At 42.4% G+C, this 20,175-nt stretch overlaps 1 protein-coding gene across 4 annotated transcripts in view; it reads right to left on the bottom strand.

The window, feature by feature from the left end:
- PPP6R1 (protein phosphatase 6 regulatory subunit 1) overlaps positions 1–20,175 on the bottom strand; it is a 1,178,344-nt gene that overhangs the window by 849,319 nt on the left and 308,850 nt on the right. For all 4 annotated transcript variants that reach the window (XM_086930305.1, XM_086930304.1, XM_086930307.1 and 1 more), the window contains exon 8: positions 13,199–13,364. In XM_086930305.1, the coding sequence (XP_086786431.1) occupies positions 13,199–13,364 (166 nt within the window). The remainder of the gene's footprint in view (positions 1–13,198; positions 13,365–20,175) is intronic.

Raw genomic sequence — 20,175 nt, 5'->3', positions numbered from 1 at the left:
GAGCAGAAGCTATTCTATACTTGCTGTGAGTGCGTGTATAAGCGCCTGAGTGTCTGTATGAGAAGCGTGGGGGCATGGGGCCTTCCATGGAAGCATGGCAACAGAGGCTATGAATTACTTGCATAAAGACAGGTCGGCCCTTTAGCCCTGTAGCTGAGGAAGGATGTTTACTGAAGCTAGCAGGCTGGAATGTATCTTCGGGGAGGAAAACAGATAACTCGAAGATTATAGTCAATCTTGGCAGGCAGCAGGCTGAGCTGAGCACGGAGGGCCGTGCTAGAAGTAAGTCAGAGTTCACGGGTACGGGGGCTGCTTGGGCAGAGGCCCTCGCAGTCAGAAGCCAGAAAAGAGGCTCGGTGGCAGAGATTCAGGGCCTACTTTCAGCCAGGCTGAAAAACGTAGGAGTACACTTCAAAAAGACGTTGGCATAGCATACTTAGGAACGGACCATCAAACCCATTCATGGTGGGTCTGAAAGAGGACAAGTTAACGTTGGACGCAAATGTATTTGCGTCTTCATAGCTGGTACAGGAGGGAAGTTACATGCACTTTTAACTCGTACATGGAGTCGGTGGGGTACTCGCTAGGGAACACAACATGACCATAAAATTTATATTACCTCATTCCCTCCTTGTTCCCTACGGACCCTTCATGATATATCGATCCTCATAAATCGATCAGTTTGTTCTTGTAACATTATATGTTCGTCTTTCTTTCTTTGACTGTTTGAGAGGCAACTGGAATGCTCAATGCAGGATGTGGCACACAGTCCACATATCGCTGGCCCACACTGCAGGCACAGGCAACAACTGAATACTATAACAAGGCCAATGCCTAGGAAGGATAAGATCTTCCATCCCCAAGCTGTTAACGTAGTCCAGAACCAACCGGACCAAGTCCAGGTGCCTGGATTCTGATGTATCTGATTTGCAATTTTATGTAAACGGGTGATAGCTTGATAGACAGATGGTGCGTTTTGTGGAATGAAAACACAGCAACTTGACCCGATGACCTTACAGGCTCCACCTCTATCTGCCAAGATGACGTCAATCACAAGGCGATTTTGAAGGACAACAGTCCGTATAGCAGACTGCTCCTCTGTTAAGTTACCTAGAGCGGAGGCAGTTTCGTTCACTACTGCTTCGAGTGTTTTCGTTAATCTGCGTATTAATTTACTGTTTTGGACAGGCCCTAGGAAGAAAAAGAATCCTTTATTGAAATCAGTGTACTGTTCCCATGCCGTTTCTGTGTAGTCGACAAGGGGAATATCTCTTTTGGGTCTATTCGGTGCTAGATTCGTATTTCTATGGTAATCAGGGGGAGCTAGAAAAACAGGTGGCAGGAGGAAGGCAATGTAACAGGTACCATCCCAATCTGGAGGCAAACGTATGTATGCGGTATGACCACAAACAAAGTAGGAATGACTGATAGCTTTAAAGGACGATTTACCATGGTCACTGAACTCGACCACAGTAGTGCATTTACTATGACCTACGTGTACTGAACCTTTCTTGCTAACACATAATTCACCTGTGACTGGTAGTACTAACATATGGGGCAGAACTGGAGCAGTTTCAGATTCAACAGTGAGGATCATAAGGCTAATTGTGTAATTACCTAATCCATATACTTCATTTTCTAGATCAGTTCCTATTCGAGTGGGAAGTCCCTCTTTATCAGGATAACAGACGTTGAGCAGGACTAAGTTCAAGTTTCCCCAAACCCAGCCCCCATCGAAAACAGCAATATCAGGATCTAAAGAATTAATTATTTTAAACCATGCTCCACAGGAGCCATTGTGAGTGAATGGGTACGGAAAGAGAGGCAGAGCTCCCTTGTAATTCTGGTAGGGAGGGAGTCGGCCACATATCCAACAGTCTGTAGCATTATTTGTCTGATGGGAATGGTGTAACATACTAATGAATGTATTGTTGCGCAGCGCAAGTCTGTAAGAGAGTTCATGTGCGGGAAGTTCACTAAAAGTGTGTTCAGCAGAGACATTGTAAGCAGATTGTTCACGCCTGAAAATAGGCCAGTACATAGGAAGCAGAATGCTGGCAATAATAATTAGAATACTCAGAATAAACATGATTATTAGTGTCACTATGCAGTGACTACGAAGTGATTTGCAATATGTTCTTCTCTTTTCCTCTCTCTCTCTAACTCGATCTAGGGGATACATGTCAGAAACTATTTAACCGATTCACCTAGGGGAGGACTTAAACAATTAAACTGTCTGACTTGCTAGATCGAAGCTTCATACGGTAAAGTTCTTGAGGAGTCTTTTCTCTTTTAGGCACAGTAACGTCTTGTGCTTCAACACAGTCTTTGGTGGGGGTGGACGAGTCAGAGTCCTGTTTCAGTCCGTTTTTTAGTTCATTGCATAGTTTGATGTGACTCGTGTGGACCCACCCCTTTCTCCCCTCGATTTTCACGGCGGTCCTGGTGGTAAGCAGAACGGTCTTTGGAGACTTCCAGCGGGGCTCCAGCGGACTTTTCCGGTCGAAATTCCGGACGAGTACCAGGTCCCCTGGACGGACCTCATGCGCCTTTACATTGGTGTTGTCAGGGAAGGCTGCGGCAACCTGTGAACGACATGATTGGAGTGCAGACATCAAGGAGGCAAGGTAATCTGTCAACATGTTACAATCAATATCAGTGATCTTTTTCGGAACGGGCGTCCCCCACATATTCGGCGGTCTGCCAAAGACCACTTCGTACGGGGATAGCCCTGATCTCGAGTGGGCGACCATTCTCATGTAGAATAGTGCCACGGGCAGGGCGACTATCCAGTCGACCCCTTTTTCCTGACAGATCTTGGCAAGACGGATTTTTAGTGTCTGATTATGCCTTTCTACAAGGCCAGCTGCTTCGGGATGTCGGACACAGTGGAACCTCCACTGATATCCTAGCAAGAGGGAAACTTGTCTCATCAGCTCGGACGAGAACGGCTGTCCGTTATCTGAATACACGACACGGGGCAAACCGTACCGTGGGAAGAATTCACGAACCAACTGTCTGGCAGTGGTCGGAGCAGTGTAGTCTGGGACTGGGTATGCTTCGGTCCAGCGGGACAGAGCACAAACAATTACAAGGACATACTTAAATCCTCTACAGCTATTCATCTGGATATAATCCATCTGGAGGACTTCAAAAGGGTGATCGGGAGGATGAAATCCACCTTGCTCAACAGGGACACTTTTACCTGGATTGAACTGACAACAGATCATGCAAGTACGCACTTTCTGTTTTGCTGCTGCTCGTAAGTGTTTGTTGTACCAGAGATTCTGTAAACTGTCTAACATGGCTTTCTCTCCAAGATGGGCAGGACTATGTGCTGTATTTATCATGACTTGAACCATTGAGTCGGGGAGAAACCATATAGATTTTCCCTTCGTCACCCAACCTTGATCTGTCTGAATCCCTCCTAGTTCAGTCCATTTCTTTATCTCCTCTGGAGTAGCATGTGTCTGGATATCAATTACATCTAGGGCGGGATCTCTAACTGCCATACACTGGGTCTGGACTATTGTCTTTGTCACATCAGTAGTCTGGGTGTGAGTCAGTGCTGTATGTTTTGCTGTCTGGTCTGCCAGGTCGTTACCCTGGGAAACAGAATCTGTGACTTTAGTATGTGCCTTACACTTCATGACTGATATGCCCGAGGGCAAATGTATTGCTTCTAACAGTGCTTGAATGAGGGGGCCATGTTGGATCTTGGCCCCATGGGAAGTCAGAAAACCTCGTTCTTGCCAGAGGACTCCGAAGTCGTGTACAACTCCGAAGGCATAGCGGGAATCTGTGTATATGTTAACATTTCTGTTCTTGGCTAGAATACAGGCTCGAGTCAGAGCGATGAGCTCTGCCGCTTGAGCAGACAGTGTGTCAATACGATGTGTTTCTTTAATTTCAGTTTCAGTGGTCACGGCGTACGCGGCCACTAATTCTCCTGTACTTGTTCTCATGCATGAACCATCCACATAAAGTGTCAGGTCTGGATTTGTCAATGGGACATCTGTTAAGTCTCGTCTAGGCTTAGTTACTGCATTAATTATTTCTATACAATCATGCGGAGCTGGATCTGTCATAACTGTAGGTAACAGTGTTGCTGGGTTCAGGATGCTGCAACGTCTGATTTCTATGTGTGGCTGGAATAGTGTTAATTCATAACCTGTCAGTCGTGCTATAGTTAAGTGTTGAGTCTGGGTTCTGTTTAACAAAACCTCTACAGAATGTGGTACTTGAACTGTTAACTGATGACCTAAAACAATTGAATCACTTTGTCTTATTGCTAACGCTGTTGCTGCTACTGACTTTAAGCACGCAGGGAGTGCTTGAGCTACTGAATCCAATGTACTAGAAAAATAAGCACAAGGCTTATGTGAACCTGCTTGGTCTTGAGTGAGGACAGACAACGCTGTGCCATCACGTTCTGTAACAAAAAGTGTAAACGGTTTGCTGTAACATGGTGTCGCTAAAACTGGTGCTTGGCATAAAACTTTCTTTAATTCTTCAAAAGCTTGTGTGTGTTCCTGAGTCCAAGGGAGGACAGTCGAAGTCGCTGCCTCCTGTGTCGTTAACTGGATGAGTGGTTTAGCTAGAAATGCATACTGGGGAATCCATTGTCTGCAGTACGAGGTGAGGCCTATGAAGGCCCGCACTTCCTTTTGTGTCTTGGGTTGCGGCATGTTCACAATTAACTGAATGCGATCGGGAGTGAGCTGTCTCCCCACTTTGGACAGCAAGTGACCCAAGTACACAACTTGCTGAACACAGAATTGTAGCTTCGAAGGAGACACCTTGTGTCCCTTGTCGGCCAGGAAATGTAAAACTGTCAGTGATGCTTTTTCACATTCGGGCTCACTTCGTGCGGTGATCAGCAGATCATCGACGTATTGTAGTAAAGCGGTGTTAACTGGCATTTGAATACAATCTAGTTGTCTTTTCAGTGCTTGACTATAGATGCTGGGGCTTTCTGTGAATCCTTGAGGTGCGCGCGAAAATTTGAAACTGCGTCCATTTAAACAGAATCCGAAGAGATATTGGCTCTCTGGATCAATAGGCACGCTGAAGAAGGCGTTCTTGAGATCAATTACAGTAAAGAACGTTGCTTCTGAATCAATAGCAGTCAAGAGAGATGATATATCGGGGACCACAGGATACTGTGGGATAATGCATTTATTCAATTCTCGAAGATCAATCACCAGCCGATATACTGGCGGTGCATTGGGATCAGTACGTTTAAGAATCGGAATGATGGGTGAGTTACAGATATTGGAGTCGGTCTCGACGACCACTCCTTGGGCAATGAGCTCTTCAATGATTTTCAGTAAAGCCGCTACAGCATCGGGTGGTAACTTGTATTGTCTGATTCTGGGTAATACAACACCTGCCTTGAGGGTAACGCGGTATGGTGTAATGTGCATACATCCTACATCAGTTGGGCCTTTTGCCCACAAGTAATCAGGTACATTTTTCAATCTGACGTCAAACTCACGAAGGACGTAATGACCCTTGAAATCCCGCAGAAAGAGTCTAACCCCCTCCGGGGAGCAGCATATTATAGCTCCTAGAGCCTTCAGTGTTTTAATTCCTAACAGATTTTCCGGACATGATTTTGTTAGTAACAGGTCTGTAACGCGTGATAATGGACCCACAGCCAGGGGAACTGGTTCTGATACTTCATTTACAATAGGTTGTCCTGAAAAACCAAGGGAAACATTTTGTGAGCCTGAGAGGGGTGCCCCTGGAACTTCGTCATGACTTATTGTAGTGCGACTTGCCCCTGTGTCAATTAAAAACTTTCTATCTTTCCCCAATACTTGACTGTGTACATAAGGACCTTCTTGATCTACAGGAATCTCGATAAGAGGCAAGCCACCTTCCCTCTCTAGGCTGTTTCATGTATATCGGGAATATTCGGGGTAAGCAGACTGGGCATACTGGTACATCTGTTGTGAGACTTGCTGAGTTGCAGCAATGGGCTGTGGCTGTGGTACTGCTACGGTCTGTGCTGTCTGTGCAGATGCATGCATGGGCTGTGTATTCTGTGTAGACTGATGCTGGTTATGGTCTTGTCTAGGCGGATGCGGTCTCTCTTTAGTTTTACCTGTCGCTATGTTATGTTTCAGAACTGCACATTCGTGTACGTAGTGACCTGGCTGCTTGCAATAATTGCATGTCCCTTTAACAGGAGCTGCAGCGTGACTTGTCTGGGTCGTACCTTTCCTGTGACTGTCGGATGGGACCGTCTGGGCTACTAACATTTTCATTTTCGTGTCTTTCATGCGCTTCTGTTCCTGATCTTGTTCTTCCCTAATTCTATTCTGGTGATATTGTAACATTTGTAACATCTGGGATGGCGTATTTGCTTGCCATGTACTCTCGACTTTATACACTCTATTTTTAACTAACGGTAGGGAATTCTCGACTAACTTTGATACAAAAAGATGTGGGTACGACTCGCTACTTGGCTGGAGGCCACTATTGATAATAAAACATTTCTCGAATCTTGAATAAAAGTCGCTAGTATCTTCATCATGTTTCTGTTTACAGGACGAGATTGCATCCCAATCCTCCTTTCTAGTTGTCAATAATCTGGGCAGGACCTGTACTATCAAACCTGGTAATGCTTTAGTTTTGTCCCCAAGGCCTAACCCTGGAACCCGTTTTTTCTCTTCGTCTTCTATTTCTGCCCAGGCAATCTTTGTGTCTCCCACCTCCCATTCCTTTTCCTTTAATTTCTCGAATATACCCGTAGGCAATAATACTTTCAACATTTTCATGATATCATCATATGTGTAGTCCCCCATTAATAACATGTCTTTAAGCTCTCTATGGAAACCTGCAGGGTCTTTATCATGGCATGGTACTAATTTCTTCATTTCTAACAGTTCTAATTTAGTCAGAGGCGTGTGCACATACACGCGTTTCAAAACCTTGTCCTCACCCATAACAGGGTGTACTTCTCGTAAGGGGTTCTGACTTTCAATACCACCCCCGCACTGCATATGGTACATTTTCCTTTCTGGAGGTGGGGCGGGGACATATTCAGGACTTACAAAGGTATCATATCTGCGTCGTTGTTCTAGAATTATTTGAACTAATTTAGTGCTTAGGCCTCTCCATCTATCCATCAGTAGTGCTTCTAGTGTCTCATGTAAGGGACCTGGATCGGAATAATGTTTTCTGTACTTAATGAGAAGGTGCTGAATCATATATACCCCTGCTACTTTCTGTTCGTCGGGGGAGAGGTTCAGAAATGTCTGTGCTACGGTGTCATCATTATATATGTCTGCATTTTCGGCCCATGATACCGCTGATCGGGCTAATTCTTGTTCATCCATAGAATTGAGTACATGGTACCCCACTCGATCTCGAAGCCGTTTATCAGTTTCCTGGAACTGATGCTCAGCAGAATTCGGATTCGTTAAGGCAGAGAGAAAAACTCTCTTGCTTTCTGGACGGATACCCTTCCTAAGATAAGTTCCCTTACCTACATATGCTATAGTGCTTGTAGTCGGTTCTAGTTCTTCAGATTCTTCTTCCTCCTCGGAGGGAACCTTTTCTTTCTCTTTCTCGTGTACTGCTATCACTGCTTTCCTTATCTTTTTATACATGGCCTCTATGCAATTTTGTCTGTCATGTTTTCCATCAGCTATATTTTGACCCCACTTGTTCAATGCATCTAATTCACTCTGATCTGTTCCGGGCCTGTCTCGTTCTCTTATTAGACAATTTATGGAAAATCGTAGTATCAGTGCTTGCATGTTAACTTTCTGTTTCTCCAGGGCATCCTTAATACTGTCGGGGTCCTTTCCCGTTTGAACGAACTCATATATTCTATCTAGGCGCTCCTTCATTCCTGCATAACATAACAAACTATCAGTAGCAGATCTTAACCGTAAAGACGCTAATATCATTAAGTCGTCCTGTCCAGGTTCTGGATCATATCTACAAACTGACATATTTTCTTTTAGTGCATCAAGACGGGATGAATTAGAAGAACGGGGGGATCTGTGCGTAAGAGGACTCTGCATACCTCTGAGATTTAATCTGTGAGTCGGTGGCGGGGTCTGGAGACCCGCGGTCGCACCTCCTGAAGCGGAAACTTGGGCATTATCTCTGTGTGTAGTCAGTATCTGAATTTGTCTTTTAGTAGGATCTGATTGAAGTGGTTTCGGCAGATCAGTTTTAGGTGAGGGAAGTGGCGGAGCTGGCGGAACGGAACTAGTCTTTTTCGGTGTCGGCTGAGAGTGATCTTGGGGGGCAGTACCACCCCCGGCCCTGTCAGTAGGCAGGGCACGAACAGGCAGATTGGTGTAAGCTGGCGCTACATCTTCGAGATATGAATTTAGGAATATGTCTTTAGTAGTCTTATGCATTACTTTAGTTGGAACTAATGGTGACGGCAAATTTTTCGGTATTTCTGAAATGGCGTCAGGGGTACCATCGGCCAAAAGATACATGTTGTTCACTTTGCCATTTTGGATACGATCTATTTGTTCTACTTTTACTCGAATTCCCTCAGTAACTAATTCGTTTTCTTGGGCCTTTTCTGATTCTTTAAGCCTGTCTTCTCTACGGAGTGCTCTATCAGCACGCTTACGTGATTCCTTACGCCAAAATTCTATGGCGTCTTTCTGAGATTGTCTAGCTTTCTTTTTCCGTAATATTTCTTCTACCTTTATGATGCACTCGGCATCCCATGTTCTGTTAACTGGCCATCGGTATCTTTCCTCTAGGTGCTTGGTATAATCTGTCCATAACTCTAGATACAAGATGGCGTCTATGCCATGCTTATTATACATGAAATTACCTGGAGTGTCCCTAGGGGGGATTGGAATCTCTTCCTCTAACATCCCTTTCCTAGTTCCTATCTGCTTTAATTTGTTAAAAAACGGCATTGTGCCTACTTGATACTGAAATGCTTGATCCTTAATACTTAATTTCGCCTGTAACTATTTAAACAAAAAAACACAATAATGCACAAAAACAATCACATTCATACCACGACATTAATCACATGAAACATTTAAAGACATAGCTAACTTCCCCCTACTCTGAATGTACCGCTCAACGATACAGATACACTGCTGTAACAGTGCAGAAATTCGGAATACTTTATATACTGCTAAACAGTACAGATACACTGCCTAAAAACAGTGCAGACCGGACTTGCGTACCCAAACCCGTCTAGATACGACCCAGCAATGGTACTCACCGGGAAGCACGGAAAACAGAAGGCCTCGGAAAACTCGACTGGACTCGACTCGGAACTTCGGAAAACTTCGGAAAACTTCGGAAAACTTCGGAAAACTTCGGAAAACTTCGGAAAACTGGTGGGCCTCTTCACACCTCGGACCTTGCTTCCTTCGGCTGGGCTCTGGTCGGGATCCTCCGCACTCCTCACCGCCTCGTCTGGGCACTGATCGCAGTCTTCGTCACCTCCGTGTGTCAGAGGGGGATGCAGGAAATCCTGCCAGTACACGTGTGGTCCGTCTAACTGATGGCAGGGGACACGGATTGCAACGCACCTTCCGGCGCGTGAGGTGGGGGAGGGGTCCCTATTCGGGCGCCAAAATGATGTAAATAATTAATTTACTCTCTTAATTTCTATGCAGATAAGTACTTAATCAATAATAACTCAATCGAAATGAAGGAAAACAGAGTCCGTGGTGTAAGAGTTTCTAAGGGTTTTATTCCTCATAAAGGAATCAGGATATCATGTTCTGACCACCACACAGGATGTCAGAAGGGATAGATGAGCGCGCTGTCGTTTATTGACAATACATAGCTTATATACTTGATTTACATCATAATGTTCAATGTAAGAGGCGTAACAGCTGAGAGAAGACAAGATAACAGTATACACGTGGTGCTAGTACATCATCAAGAGGCGTAAACTAGGCGTGAACTAGGGTGTGTGCTAGAAACGTCACTGATAGGTGACGCAAGTGGGTGGCACCAAGGGGTGGTGCTAACAGAATGTTGCAATGTCAGCAGAAATCGGAAGCTTGGATGCGCGCGCAGCTGCATGACGTGTGATAGACGGGGTGCAGGGGACTTGACATTTACACTGGCGGAAAGAGACAGAAGTCTGGCATGTCAGATCAACTTGTGCTTCTATCATATCTGATATCTGATGTTTAGGAACTAAGCTATCTGGGCAGAAAGGTCTCTAGAGCAGAAGCTATTCTATACTTGCTGTGAGTGCGTGTATAAGCGCCTGAGTGTCTGTATGAGAAGCGTGGGGGCATGGGGCCTTCCATGGAAGCATGGCAACAGAGGCTATGAATTACTTGCATAAAGACAGGTCGGCCCTTTAGCCCTGTAGCTGAGGAAGGATGTTTACTGAAGCTAGCAGGCTGGAATGTATCTTCGGGGAGGAAAACAGATAACTCGAAGATTATAGTCAATCTTGGCAGGCAGCAGGCTGAGCTGAGCACGGAGGGCCGTGCTAGAAGTAAGTCAGAGTTCACGGGTACGGGGGCTGCTTGGGCAGAGGCCCTCGCAGTCAGAAGCCAGAAAAGAGGCTCGGTGGCAGAGATTCAGGGCCTACTTTCAGCCAGGCTGAAAAACGTAGGAGTACACTTCAAAAAGACGTTGGCATAGCATACTTAGGAACGGACCATCAAACCCATTCATGGTGGGTCTGAAAGAGGACAAGTTAACGTTGGACGCAAATGTATTTGCGTCTTCATAGCTGGTACAGGAGGGAAGTTACATGCACTTTTAACTCGTACATGGAGTCGGTGGGGTACTCGCTAGGGAACACAACATGACCATAAAATTTATATTACCTCATATGTTATGTTATGCTATGCTATGTTTGTTTGTGTTTTATTATGCTATGCTTTGTTTTGCTATGCAATGTTTTGTTATGCTATGCAATGTTTTGTTGCGTTTTATTATGCTATGGACAAACTTGTTTGTGTGACGACCTACGGTCCTCACACCAACAAGTTTAGACAAATCATCTAGAGAAATTGGCATTTACTTGAAAATTTAGAACATCCTGTGCCAAAACCTATACTTGCAATGAAAAAAAACCTAAGTATAGGTCAGCAGTTAATAAGAGCAGACAGCTATATCCCTAAACCAAAGAGTGACCTGCTTACACAATGGAATTTGAAGCCTATCTGTGGACACCACAAATGTGGCAATTGTGTGGCCTGTTCCGCAACGATAGAAGGAAATGTTTTTGACCATAATGGAATCAAATGGAGACATCAAAGTTTTACAAACTGTAAAACAACATGCACTGAGTTAATAATAAAATGAACGTTGTAGATAGTGGGGAAGCTTTCTAAAAAATATTTTGTTTTTTGTCATAAACAGTCCTTTAAACAAAAGATTAATCCAGCCCTGATGAGAGTCCGGTAATCCATAAACCAGAACTCGAAACGCGTCGGCTATGACATTAAGTGGCAATGAAATTGGAATCAATGAATAACGAGTAAACTGATTCAAGTCCTCGAATACTTAGAGTATTAGTAGCATTTATACTCTAAGTTCATGGGTTTTTAGTTGTTCAAAGCTTTTTAATTTTTTGACAACTAGATGAGATTAATTATGTTTATATCACTGTTTTGTGACATAACATTCGTCGTGTGTAAATGTATTTAATATAATTTTGTTGTGATACAATACAGGTTGTGTTTAAATGTTTTGAATGTATATGTGTAGTTATATGCACAATGAGACAATTTATTTGTTGTTGCACTGTTTTTGTATTAATGTGACATTTTGTCTAGTAGATGGTGTGTTCTTTTATGATCAACAATATCATCTTTCAAAAAAAGATATAAAATAAAAAGGCAAAACATATTGCCAAGATGAACATATTAATTTTTGTTTATCTTCATTGTATATCAGTAATATGATTGAAATAATTTGAGGTTCAGGTAAATTTTCTTGTTGTTTGGTGTGAAATTTAGGAATACCTTTTGGAAGAAATGTGTACATTTTTAATAACACAGTTAAGATGGAAACCTGTATGGGTCATTGGGACACAGAGTGTGGAACTCGCTCACTCTGTCGGCAGATGCACTAGCCACGAAAAAGCAGCCTTCCAGGAAACAGGCTGTAAATCTATCATGTGCAGTCGCTCCAAGGGAGGTCCCATCAATTCAGAGGGAGTGCTATATCCAATTTCCGGGGAAGAAAAGGTCTAACTGGAGCAAATACTTTCCTCAGTCCATCCAAGAAACTATATGTGCCTGAGAAAGACTTGCAGTGAAAAGTGATCGCAGAAAAATGCACACTTTAATAAAAGCACACTGCAAACCAGATTTTTGGCAAACGAAAATAAGGTAGTATCAACTTTTCCTCCCATGTTCTCTGGTCTGCTTGCTTGCTGATGCACCAAAATAGAACCTCTTCCACTTTAATGCATTTGGAGAACTTTTGGAAGAAAGGTTTTCTTCTTTCAGAATGACAATTCAGTCATCATGTAGATTCAAGAGTCAATAACGCAACACTTCAAGAACAAGAATTCAAGTCCACTGATGGAAGGCTGGGATGAAATATATTGCAGGACATTTTGAAAAAGGGATACTGCCTGACCAGCAGTCTTTTATGCGGTAAAAGGTACATCTGTAGAAGGCTCGGAATCCAAGACTGGCATGGTTAGTCAAGAGCAATGATTGTCATCTTTGCTATGCATAGTCTGAACTTGGTGATCACTTTGGGAAGAATTGTAATCTGACAAAAAGTGTAAAGAAATCCATTTGACCAACTCATTGAAAGTGCAATCCTAAGAGACTGAGACTCCAGCCACTATGGAGGCATATACTGAGCATTTTAGGTTTTACTCAGTTGCAAAAAAAACTATTTCATGATGTCTCCAAAAGAAGAAGATGCCTTCCAACATTTTGCTGTTTAATAACCATTTGAGTTGCTATGCTATAAAGATTCAATGGAGATGTGATTAAGGAATTGAAGTACTCAACATGAACATGACCAACTAGTCCTCTCAAAACAGTCATTATCTTTCCTAGGTAACATATTACTAAACATCAATTTAGGATATCTACTGTTAAATAGTAAAGATTCACAGATCAAACTCCACTGAGCCAGCTATGCTTTTTACAATTACTAAACAGCCACATACACAAAAGGGCACAAGAGCATCACGGTCCTTTAATCTAATCCCCTTTGGTAGAGGAGTGGCTTGGGGATGACACAAACTTCATACCTTTGGTGGCTCGAGCAGAAGCTTGTGAAACTTTTTCAGGTTTTCTTTTATGGCAACTAGAGTCCCTGCACTCGCCTGACTTGAAGTGAAGTCCAGCTCAGGTGGGTTCATCTCCAGCTGCCCATCCAGGTTGCAATAAAAGCCACTCATTGAGCCAAGATCAGTCCTGTACATAACAAGAAACCAAATCAATACATTTAAAGAAAAAAAGGAAGCATAATTCAAAACACCATATTCATTTATTAGAAACCAAAGTATTCTATTGCTATTGTAGTGTATTTCCTATATTCCCAATAGGCTCTGCGCATTGGAATAACAAACAGCAGTGTAGACGTAGGACTGAGGTCATCTAGGTCTCTACTGACTATGTTAGACTTAATTAGGTTTGCCAGCGAGCTCAGAGGTCACTAGAAACTTTCTCGAATGAACCGGGAGGGGTTAACTTCCCTGATTAGGCAAGAAGTGAATCGTTTCTGACAACCGCATAAACATGACAACTTTGCTCCCTCAGAACAAAGAGTATATCTCTAGAGTCGTGTGAAAACAATAGACAGCTATTTCACTCACTCAGTCAATCGTACATGCTTAACTCCATGGCTGCTATGCGTTTTCCCCCTCTGTGCTGAAAATTCTTTTTTTACATTGTTTTTTGACGAGCTGGGCTCGTCATCAGTGTTTGAGGAGGCTACACCATGACGAGCCCAGCTCGTCATGAGTGTCGAAGGGGTTAATTTCACCAGAGTGCAGAGAAATAGAGAGACGGGCGTTTTCAATAAAAGTTGTTCTTTATTGAGCAGTCTTCTTTCTCATACAAGAGAAATGAATTGCCACAATTGCAATACTTATCATGAAGTAAAGTGCGTACAGTAAAAGGAGTATTATAAAATAATACTGTGAAAGCATGGATATGGTTTCTTAGCCATATGATACTTTAAAACTGATAAAATATATACATACATAAAAACATTGACTAACATACTCAACTGGTGCTTCTAAGATACGCCTACCCCGGTGTACCTGACCTAAGACTAATATGTGGGAAGGAGTAAGTAAGTTGCAGTTTTAAGTTAAGTTGGTTTTTGCCAAGAATCTGAATCAAGAATTCTCTTAAGGTTTTAATCAGCTCCGTACCTTGGTTATAGAATGAAGGAGGTCTTGTATCTCGGTCTCAGGACTCTATCTCCCAGCAACCCGCAAGGGTAACTGGAAACACTGGAGCTGGAATTTCTCGTCAGGAGAAAAGGCAGCTTCTTTCCCAGTGCGTCAAATGGGAGGGACGGCTTCCTTCGGCTCTCGCATCAGCTGGGCTTTGGGCAAGTAGATAGCCGCTCTGCTCTCAACCACCGTGTGTTTGCTTAAGGCAACGTTGGTATATTTATACTTGAAAGGTGCCGGGTTTTGATGTAAGGTGCCGGGTTTTGATGTAAGGTTGGACATAAGACGTCACTAAGAACTGTCACTAAGAACTGGCCGTTCTTCAGGACTTTCAGGAGTTCTAGGACAAATCAAAACAAAAGCAGGGGGAATTCCCGGGCCGCTGGAGGTTTGGCTTGTTTAAAGAACGCGTTGTACTTTCTAGGAGTCCAGGGAAGTAGCCTTGCCGTATTTGAACTGCATTGGCTATGACTAAATATGGATATGATTCTTAAGCCTTTATAAGGATATGTATGGTTATAACCGCATAAGGGCATGAATCATGAATATTTAAATAGGGTCCTAGATACATTCACAACACCCACTCCACGTATAATGTCCATCATTACAAAATACTAAGCAATATATAAACGTATAGGTATGCATGTGTTTTCCAGCCCACCCCAAAATACATAAAATGCATTGGAAATGGTACAGATACACGAAAAATGAGTATTATACTGTACATTTTTAAGCAGTGGTATCATTCAGGAAATGCATATATAAATATTGGCTGAATGAATTGCAAAAATTGCATTTATGAAATGGGTCTGAATACAGAAAAAAAAGGTTGAGACCATTTCATCACATATTTATACAATACTGTACATGTGCTAGAGGCTGAGGTAAAATATTGTCTCTAAAAATAGAAGCTCTGTTCTCTAAGAATAGTTCTACTTTAAGCAGAGTACTATGTGCCAAAAAAAAGGTAAATATTTTGGAAGTGGAAAAAATTTCGCTTTCAGGGGAAAAAATAGTTCCAAATGTTTTCAGTAGTGTTGTTTATCAAAACTGAAGGCCGAATTCAGAGTTCAGGGAATGCTGTGAGTTCGCTATTTCAAATATTATTTTCGTTGTTAGGGGAGAACATTACTTCAGATAAGCCGGCAAAAAATGCGTCTACAACAGTAGGTGAAAGTTGGGCCAACTCCGAAAAGGTGGAAATAGTGCATATGTGCGATGCATTGCCATCATCGATGTCAGGATCAGCAATGTTCACGGAAGGTTGTACCTGTTTGGTGCCGCTTTAATCTCGTACTTCACAGCCACCTAATCGTAATGGTGAAGTCTCAACGAATGCCGTCATCAGAATAGGGAACCGCTGGGGACAACACGTTGCATGAGTCGTTACCGGATGAAGCAAAGCATTGATATCCATTGGTACTGCTGATGGTAGTGTAAGACAAACGTCCAACACGCATTCTTCTCTGCATAGCAGACATCGAAGCACAGGTAAGATGCAATTTTGCCAAATTGGTCTGAATGAAAGAAACCAGGTAGTATTCAGATCTCTTAGCCGGACCGATCTGAGGACTTTAGTGATACGTTCTCGGTATCGTATTGCTAGGATCGTTTCTTCCATCGTAGCCAGAGTTTTGTCTGTGACTTGGCTTGCCATATCGGAGCAGCAGGAACAAAAATAAAATTCCTGCTGCGAGTCCCAAAATAAGAGGCAGGCCACCGAAAAGAGAATGCACAAAATTCGGGAAGATGCCAAGAATTGCTTCGAAGGGTGTTAGCAGTCTCGAAAAAATTGCCTTAAATACATGTGCGATGCCACTGGTATCTGACAGGTTTAAGATTTGGCTTAACATTTCTACGAAATGCACGGGGCAATTTGTCGATAATAGGGTATGCATCTCTGCCGCTGTCCTTGGAACTTGCAGATCATACGTTTCTTTGGACGAAGTTAAAGGCATAGTTGTCTGTAAAAGAATCGACTTCATTCTGCTTAAAGTATCAATTCAAATAGAAGAGATATTCATATAAGGCCATATTGCGGCCTCCATGTCTGGATTGCTGTTTGGATACAATACTTGCATACAGCAAACGACCCTGGAAGTAACAGTTACGAGATAGGCTTTACTGGCACCATGCCACAACAGCTGTGGTAACTTATTAGAACGTAGCTACCATTGGATAGTTGTCTGAAAAAGGGCTCTATCTGTGTAGTAGGGGTGCCGTGCAGATGGCACGATAGGTTGTTTGACGAACCTTCGCAGGCTCCATGCAAGTTAATACCTTGACACAGAAGTATACCGCTTAGTGATTTTTTACAATTGTTACCACTAAGAAATACCTCTTTCTTCCCTTCACTCTAACATTTGTGTGTATAAGGTAAATTCCAGGTCGATTTGATGTATCCTTCATCCAACCTTTCATACAGGTCTGCTGGTATATATTTTTGGCAATACTTAAACTGGAAAGTTGTTATTGGAATTGTAATTGTTCCGTGTATTATCCATTCAATGACAGGTCTCTCTGACATTGTCAATGGTAATCTCTCAAGTTTTTCAAAGCTCAGAATCTTATAGTCTGCTCCTTTTTGTGCCGAACTGATTTGTTTATCAGTAAGGTTAAAGATAGAAAATAATGACGTTATGTTGATTAGACGCCATGGCACGTAGCCTGAACGCAAGTTTTGTAACGTCCAGCCTAGCTGTACAATAGAACGTAATTGGGACTGACCATGTTGTAACATTAGCAAGTCCTGCTCTATTATATCAATAGCAGATGATACAATGCTGTCCAGTGAATATATTCTGGAGGACAGTCATTAACCCATTGTCCACTACAGAAAGTGATTTTTCCAAATTAATACGATCAATTTCTCGTATTTTTTCTGCAGTTTCAATTTGTGTTACTTTCCAAGCTTCGTTGTAAGCAGTGTATATACCGGCGAATATGAAACTTTTTTGATGCTGTTTGCTAGGCCCCAGTATGAAATCTCGCAAGTCAGCACTGTCTTTAAGTTAAGTCATGTGCTGCTTAATTTCAGCCAGTGTGGATTTTTGTAGCCACTAAAGGCATAGTTTCCCTACACTGTATGTTGTAACTATCCCTGGATGTTGTCTCTGTGAATATCTTGGGTCTACCCTGGTCTGTTTGAACCCCTGTATTTTGTTCAGGAATCTATCTTGACAGTTATTTGTGTCTGTGGGCCAGATCAACCATTTTTTCCAATCAGGATTTGTTCTGTTTTGGTGTAAAATATGGGATACGGCTATCTCCACATCTGTAGTACTATTACTATCAGGTATGGGCTTTGGAATAGACTGTTTATTTAAGTTTTTTATCTTGGCTAAACCAAGACAGGTTGTTGGTTGAATGGTGTCATTCAGGAATATTATTTGTTCTGGGATCATGCAGGCTTTAAATAATGCTTCTAGACCTTGTACCTGCCAGTCTTTTGTACCCCAGATGGTTTTTGTTTCAATGTTGTTTTTCCAAAATTCAAAACCAAATGTAGACATTCTCATAAAATGTTTCAGAACATATCAATTTAGTATTTGTCAACATTGTTTTCATTCCTGTCTTATTTAACATTTTAAAATAAAACGTTTCTGGATCACTATTGTTAAACCCTGAGAAGTATTTGAATTTCGCATAAAATGATTTCGAGCTGCCTTTTGGCAGAGTAGGACAATGTTCCAATTGATTAGAAGAAAAAACATGTCTAGGTTGAGCAGATTTATGCAAATAGTGATGAGCAAAATGATTACAGCAATATATCTCTTCATAATTTGATGAACCCTGCAAATAATCATGTTCTATGAATTTAGCTGACATTTGTAAATCTGACATCATATTATTAATATTTTCAAAGTCCCAATCATCAGAGAAAGTACTTGGTGTCACAACGTCACTTAATGAAACTTGAACTGATATGGATATTTCAAGAGCTCAATCGGGCCATAGATTTCATAATCAGTTTTGTCCCATGCTACCCCACCCGGTATTGGATTGGCTGTGATGTTCACTGATGACAGTTATCTTTTCTCGATGTGAGAGGATCTGTGAGGCTTTAGGACCAAGCTGATGTTCTGACTTGCTGTGTCCATTGTACTATATTTTCCATCAATAAATTTTCCCAAACACAGAACCATTATGAGCCAAAGTAGGAGGAAAAGTACACCTAACACAATCAAAAATTCAATCCCTGGTGAAATCAGATAGGTTTCTTTTAGTTGATGAACGAGTTTAGTCATTTTGTTTTTGAAAGTTTTTGTTGCTGGCTTGTCCCCATGCTCACTTGGATCATCGGAAAAAAGTCATCGAAATTGATGAAGTAGCCAGATGCAGTTCTGTCAATTGTTGGAATTCCTTCCGGATTTTCATTAGTCTTTGGATCTTTCTTTGTTTCAATAGCTTAGTCTGATGCTACATCATTGTAGACTGATGTTTCTTGACGAACTGTTGCAATTTGGGTTTCAAGAGGCACAAGTTCCATGGCTTTCTTGTATAGTCCTTTTTTATTCACTGAAGGTTTGTCAAAAGTGATTAGTCTTTCAGTTTGAACCTCTTGGATTGTAGCAAGATTTGGTCTTTTGCTACTTCTTGGGAGTCAACTAGGCCTACTACTAATTATTGGCCACATAATTGTGGTTTTACCAGGTCGATGGATGCAACTTGGTTCTCCATTTTACCAGCAAGGGGCGGTAGTACTACTGATCTTGTTCCGCTGACAGCTAAGACAGGGACTGCTTTTCTGTAAGAAGGCCCAAATTCCTTCTTCACCGCGATCTTTTCTCTGACCAGATCCCCAATGTTTGGAATCCAGACAGGTCTTGCTGGGACAGGTGGTTCTTCAGTGGTCGTTGGCTTTAACTTTATGTTACTTAGACTTTTTCTGGTTTCATTCAGGTCAAGTAAAACAGCCAAACGATCTTTGATATCAAAGGTTTTTTGTTTCACCACTGAAGTTTGACAACCTAAGTCCTGGATTTTCATTCTAGTACCGAACAATAGCTCGTAAGGAGTGAAACCTTTTAGAGAATTTCTTGGCAGATTGTTAAGACTACGTTGGACACTTGTTAGATGTTGACCCACCCATCACCCGAACCCAATACCCTTGCCGTTATAGATTGCTTTATATCACGGTTTTTTCTTTCCACTACAGCATTTCCCTCAGGATGAAAGGGAGAAGAGTACCGCAATGCAATGCCCATGCTGGTCATGGCCTCTTTGTAAGCTCGAGAGCTAAACGCAGGACCCTGGTCAGAATGTAGCATGCCAATTGCGTATGTGCCGATAAAGACTCGCAAATCTTTTATAACGGTTCTGGCGTCAGCCGAGCGCTGGGGCCACATCCAAATGAATCTCGTGCAGGAATCCACTGCGACCATGATATATTTATAGTTGCCATCCCTTTGTAAGGGACCACAGTGGTCCAGGTAAACACACGCTAATGGTTTATCTGAGATTAGAAGGGGCATCTGTGCTGGTCGTTTCACTGTTGAAACTTTCATTCTTTGGCATATTTCACATTCTAGAACATAGTTCCTAGTTTGTTTTCTCATGCGTGGCCACCAATATCTCTGTTTTAATAATGATACTGTGGCGGAAACACCAGAGTGTGCAGAAGCGAGCCCTTCGTGTGCCGCTAAAATTAGTCCTAACCTGTGTTCCATGTTTGGAATTGCCCTATCCCCCACTCCAGGGAATCGAGCAAAAGGAACATTATTCGCATCAGTAATGTATGAGTACTTTACTGGAAAGCCTTTCGAGAGTGTTTTTCTATCATCTTTTACTGAAGCACTGACAGCTTGCATTATATCGCTGAC

Source organism: Lissotriton vulgaris, chromosome 7 (genome assembly GCF_964263255.1).
Source record: "Lissotriton vulgaris chromosome 7, aLisVul1.2, whole genome shotgun sequence".
In the NCBI taxonomy this organism is placed as follows: domain Eukaryota; kingdom Metazoa; phylum Chordata; class Amphibia; order Caudata; family Salamandridae; genus Lissotriton; species Lissotriton vulgaris.
The sequence above is the reverse complement of the archived record's forward strand: the minus strand, read 5'-3'. Positions and strand labels throughout refer to the sequence as shown.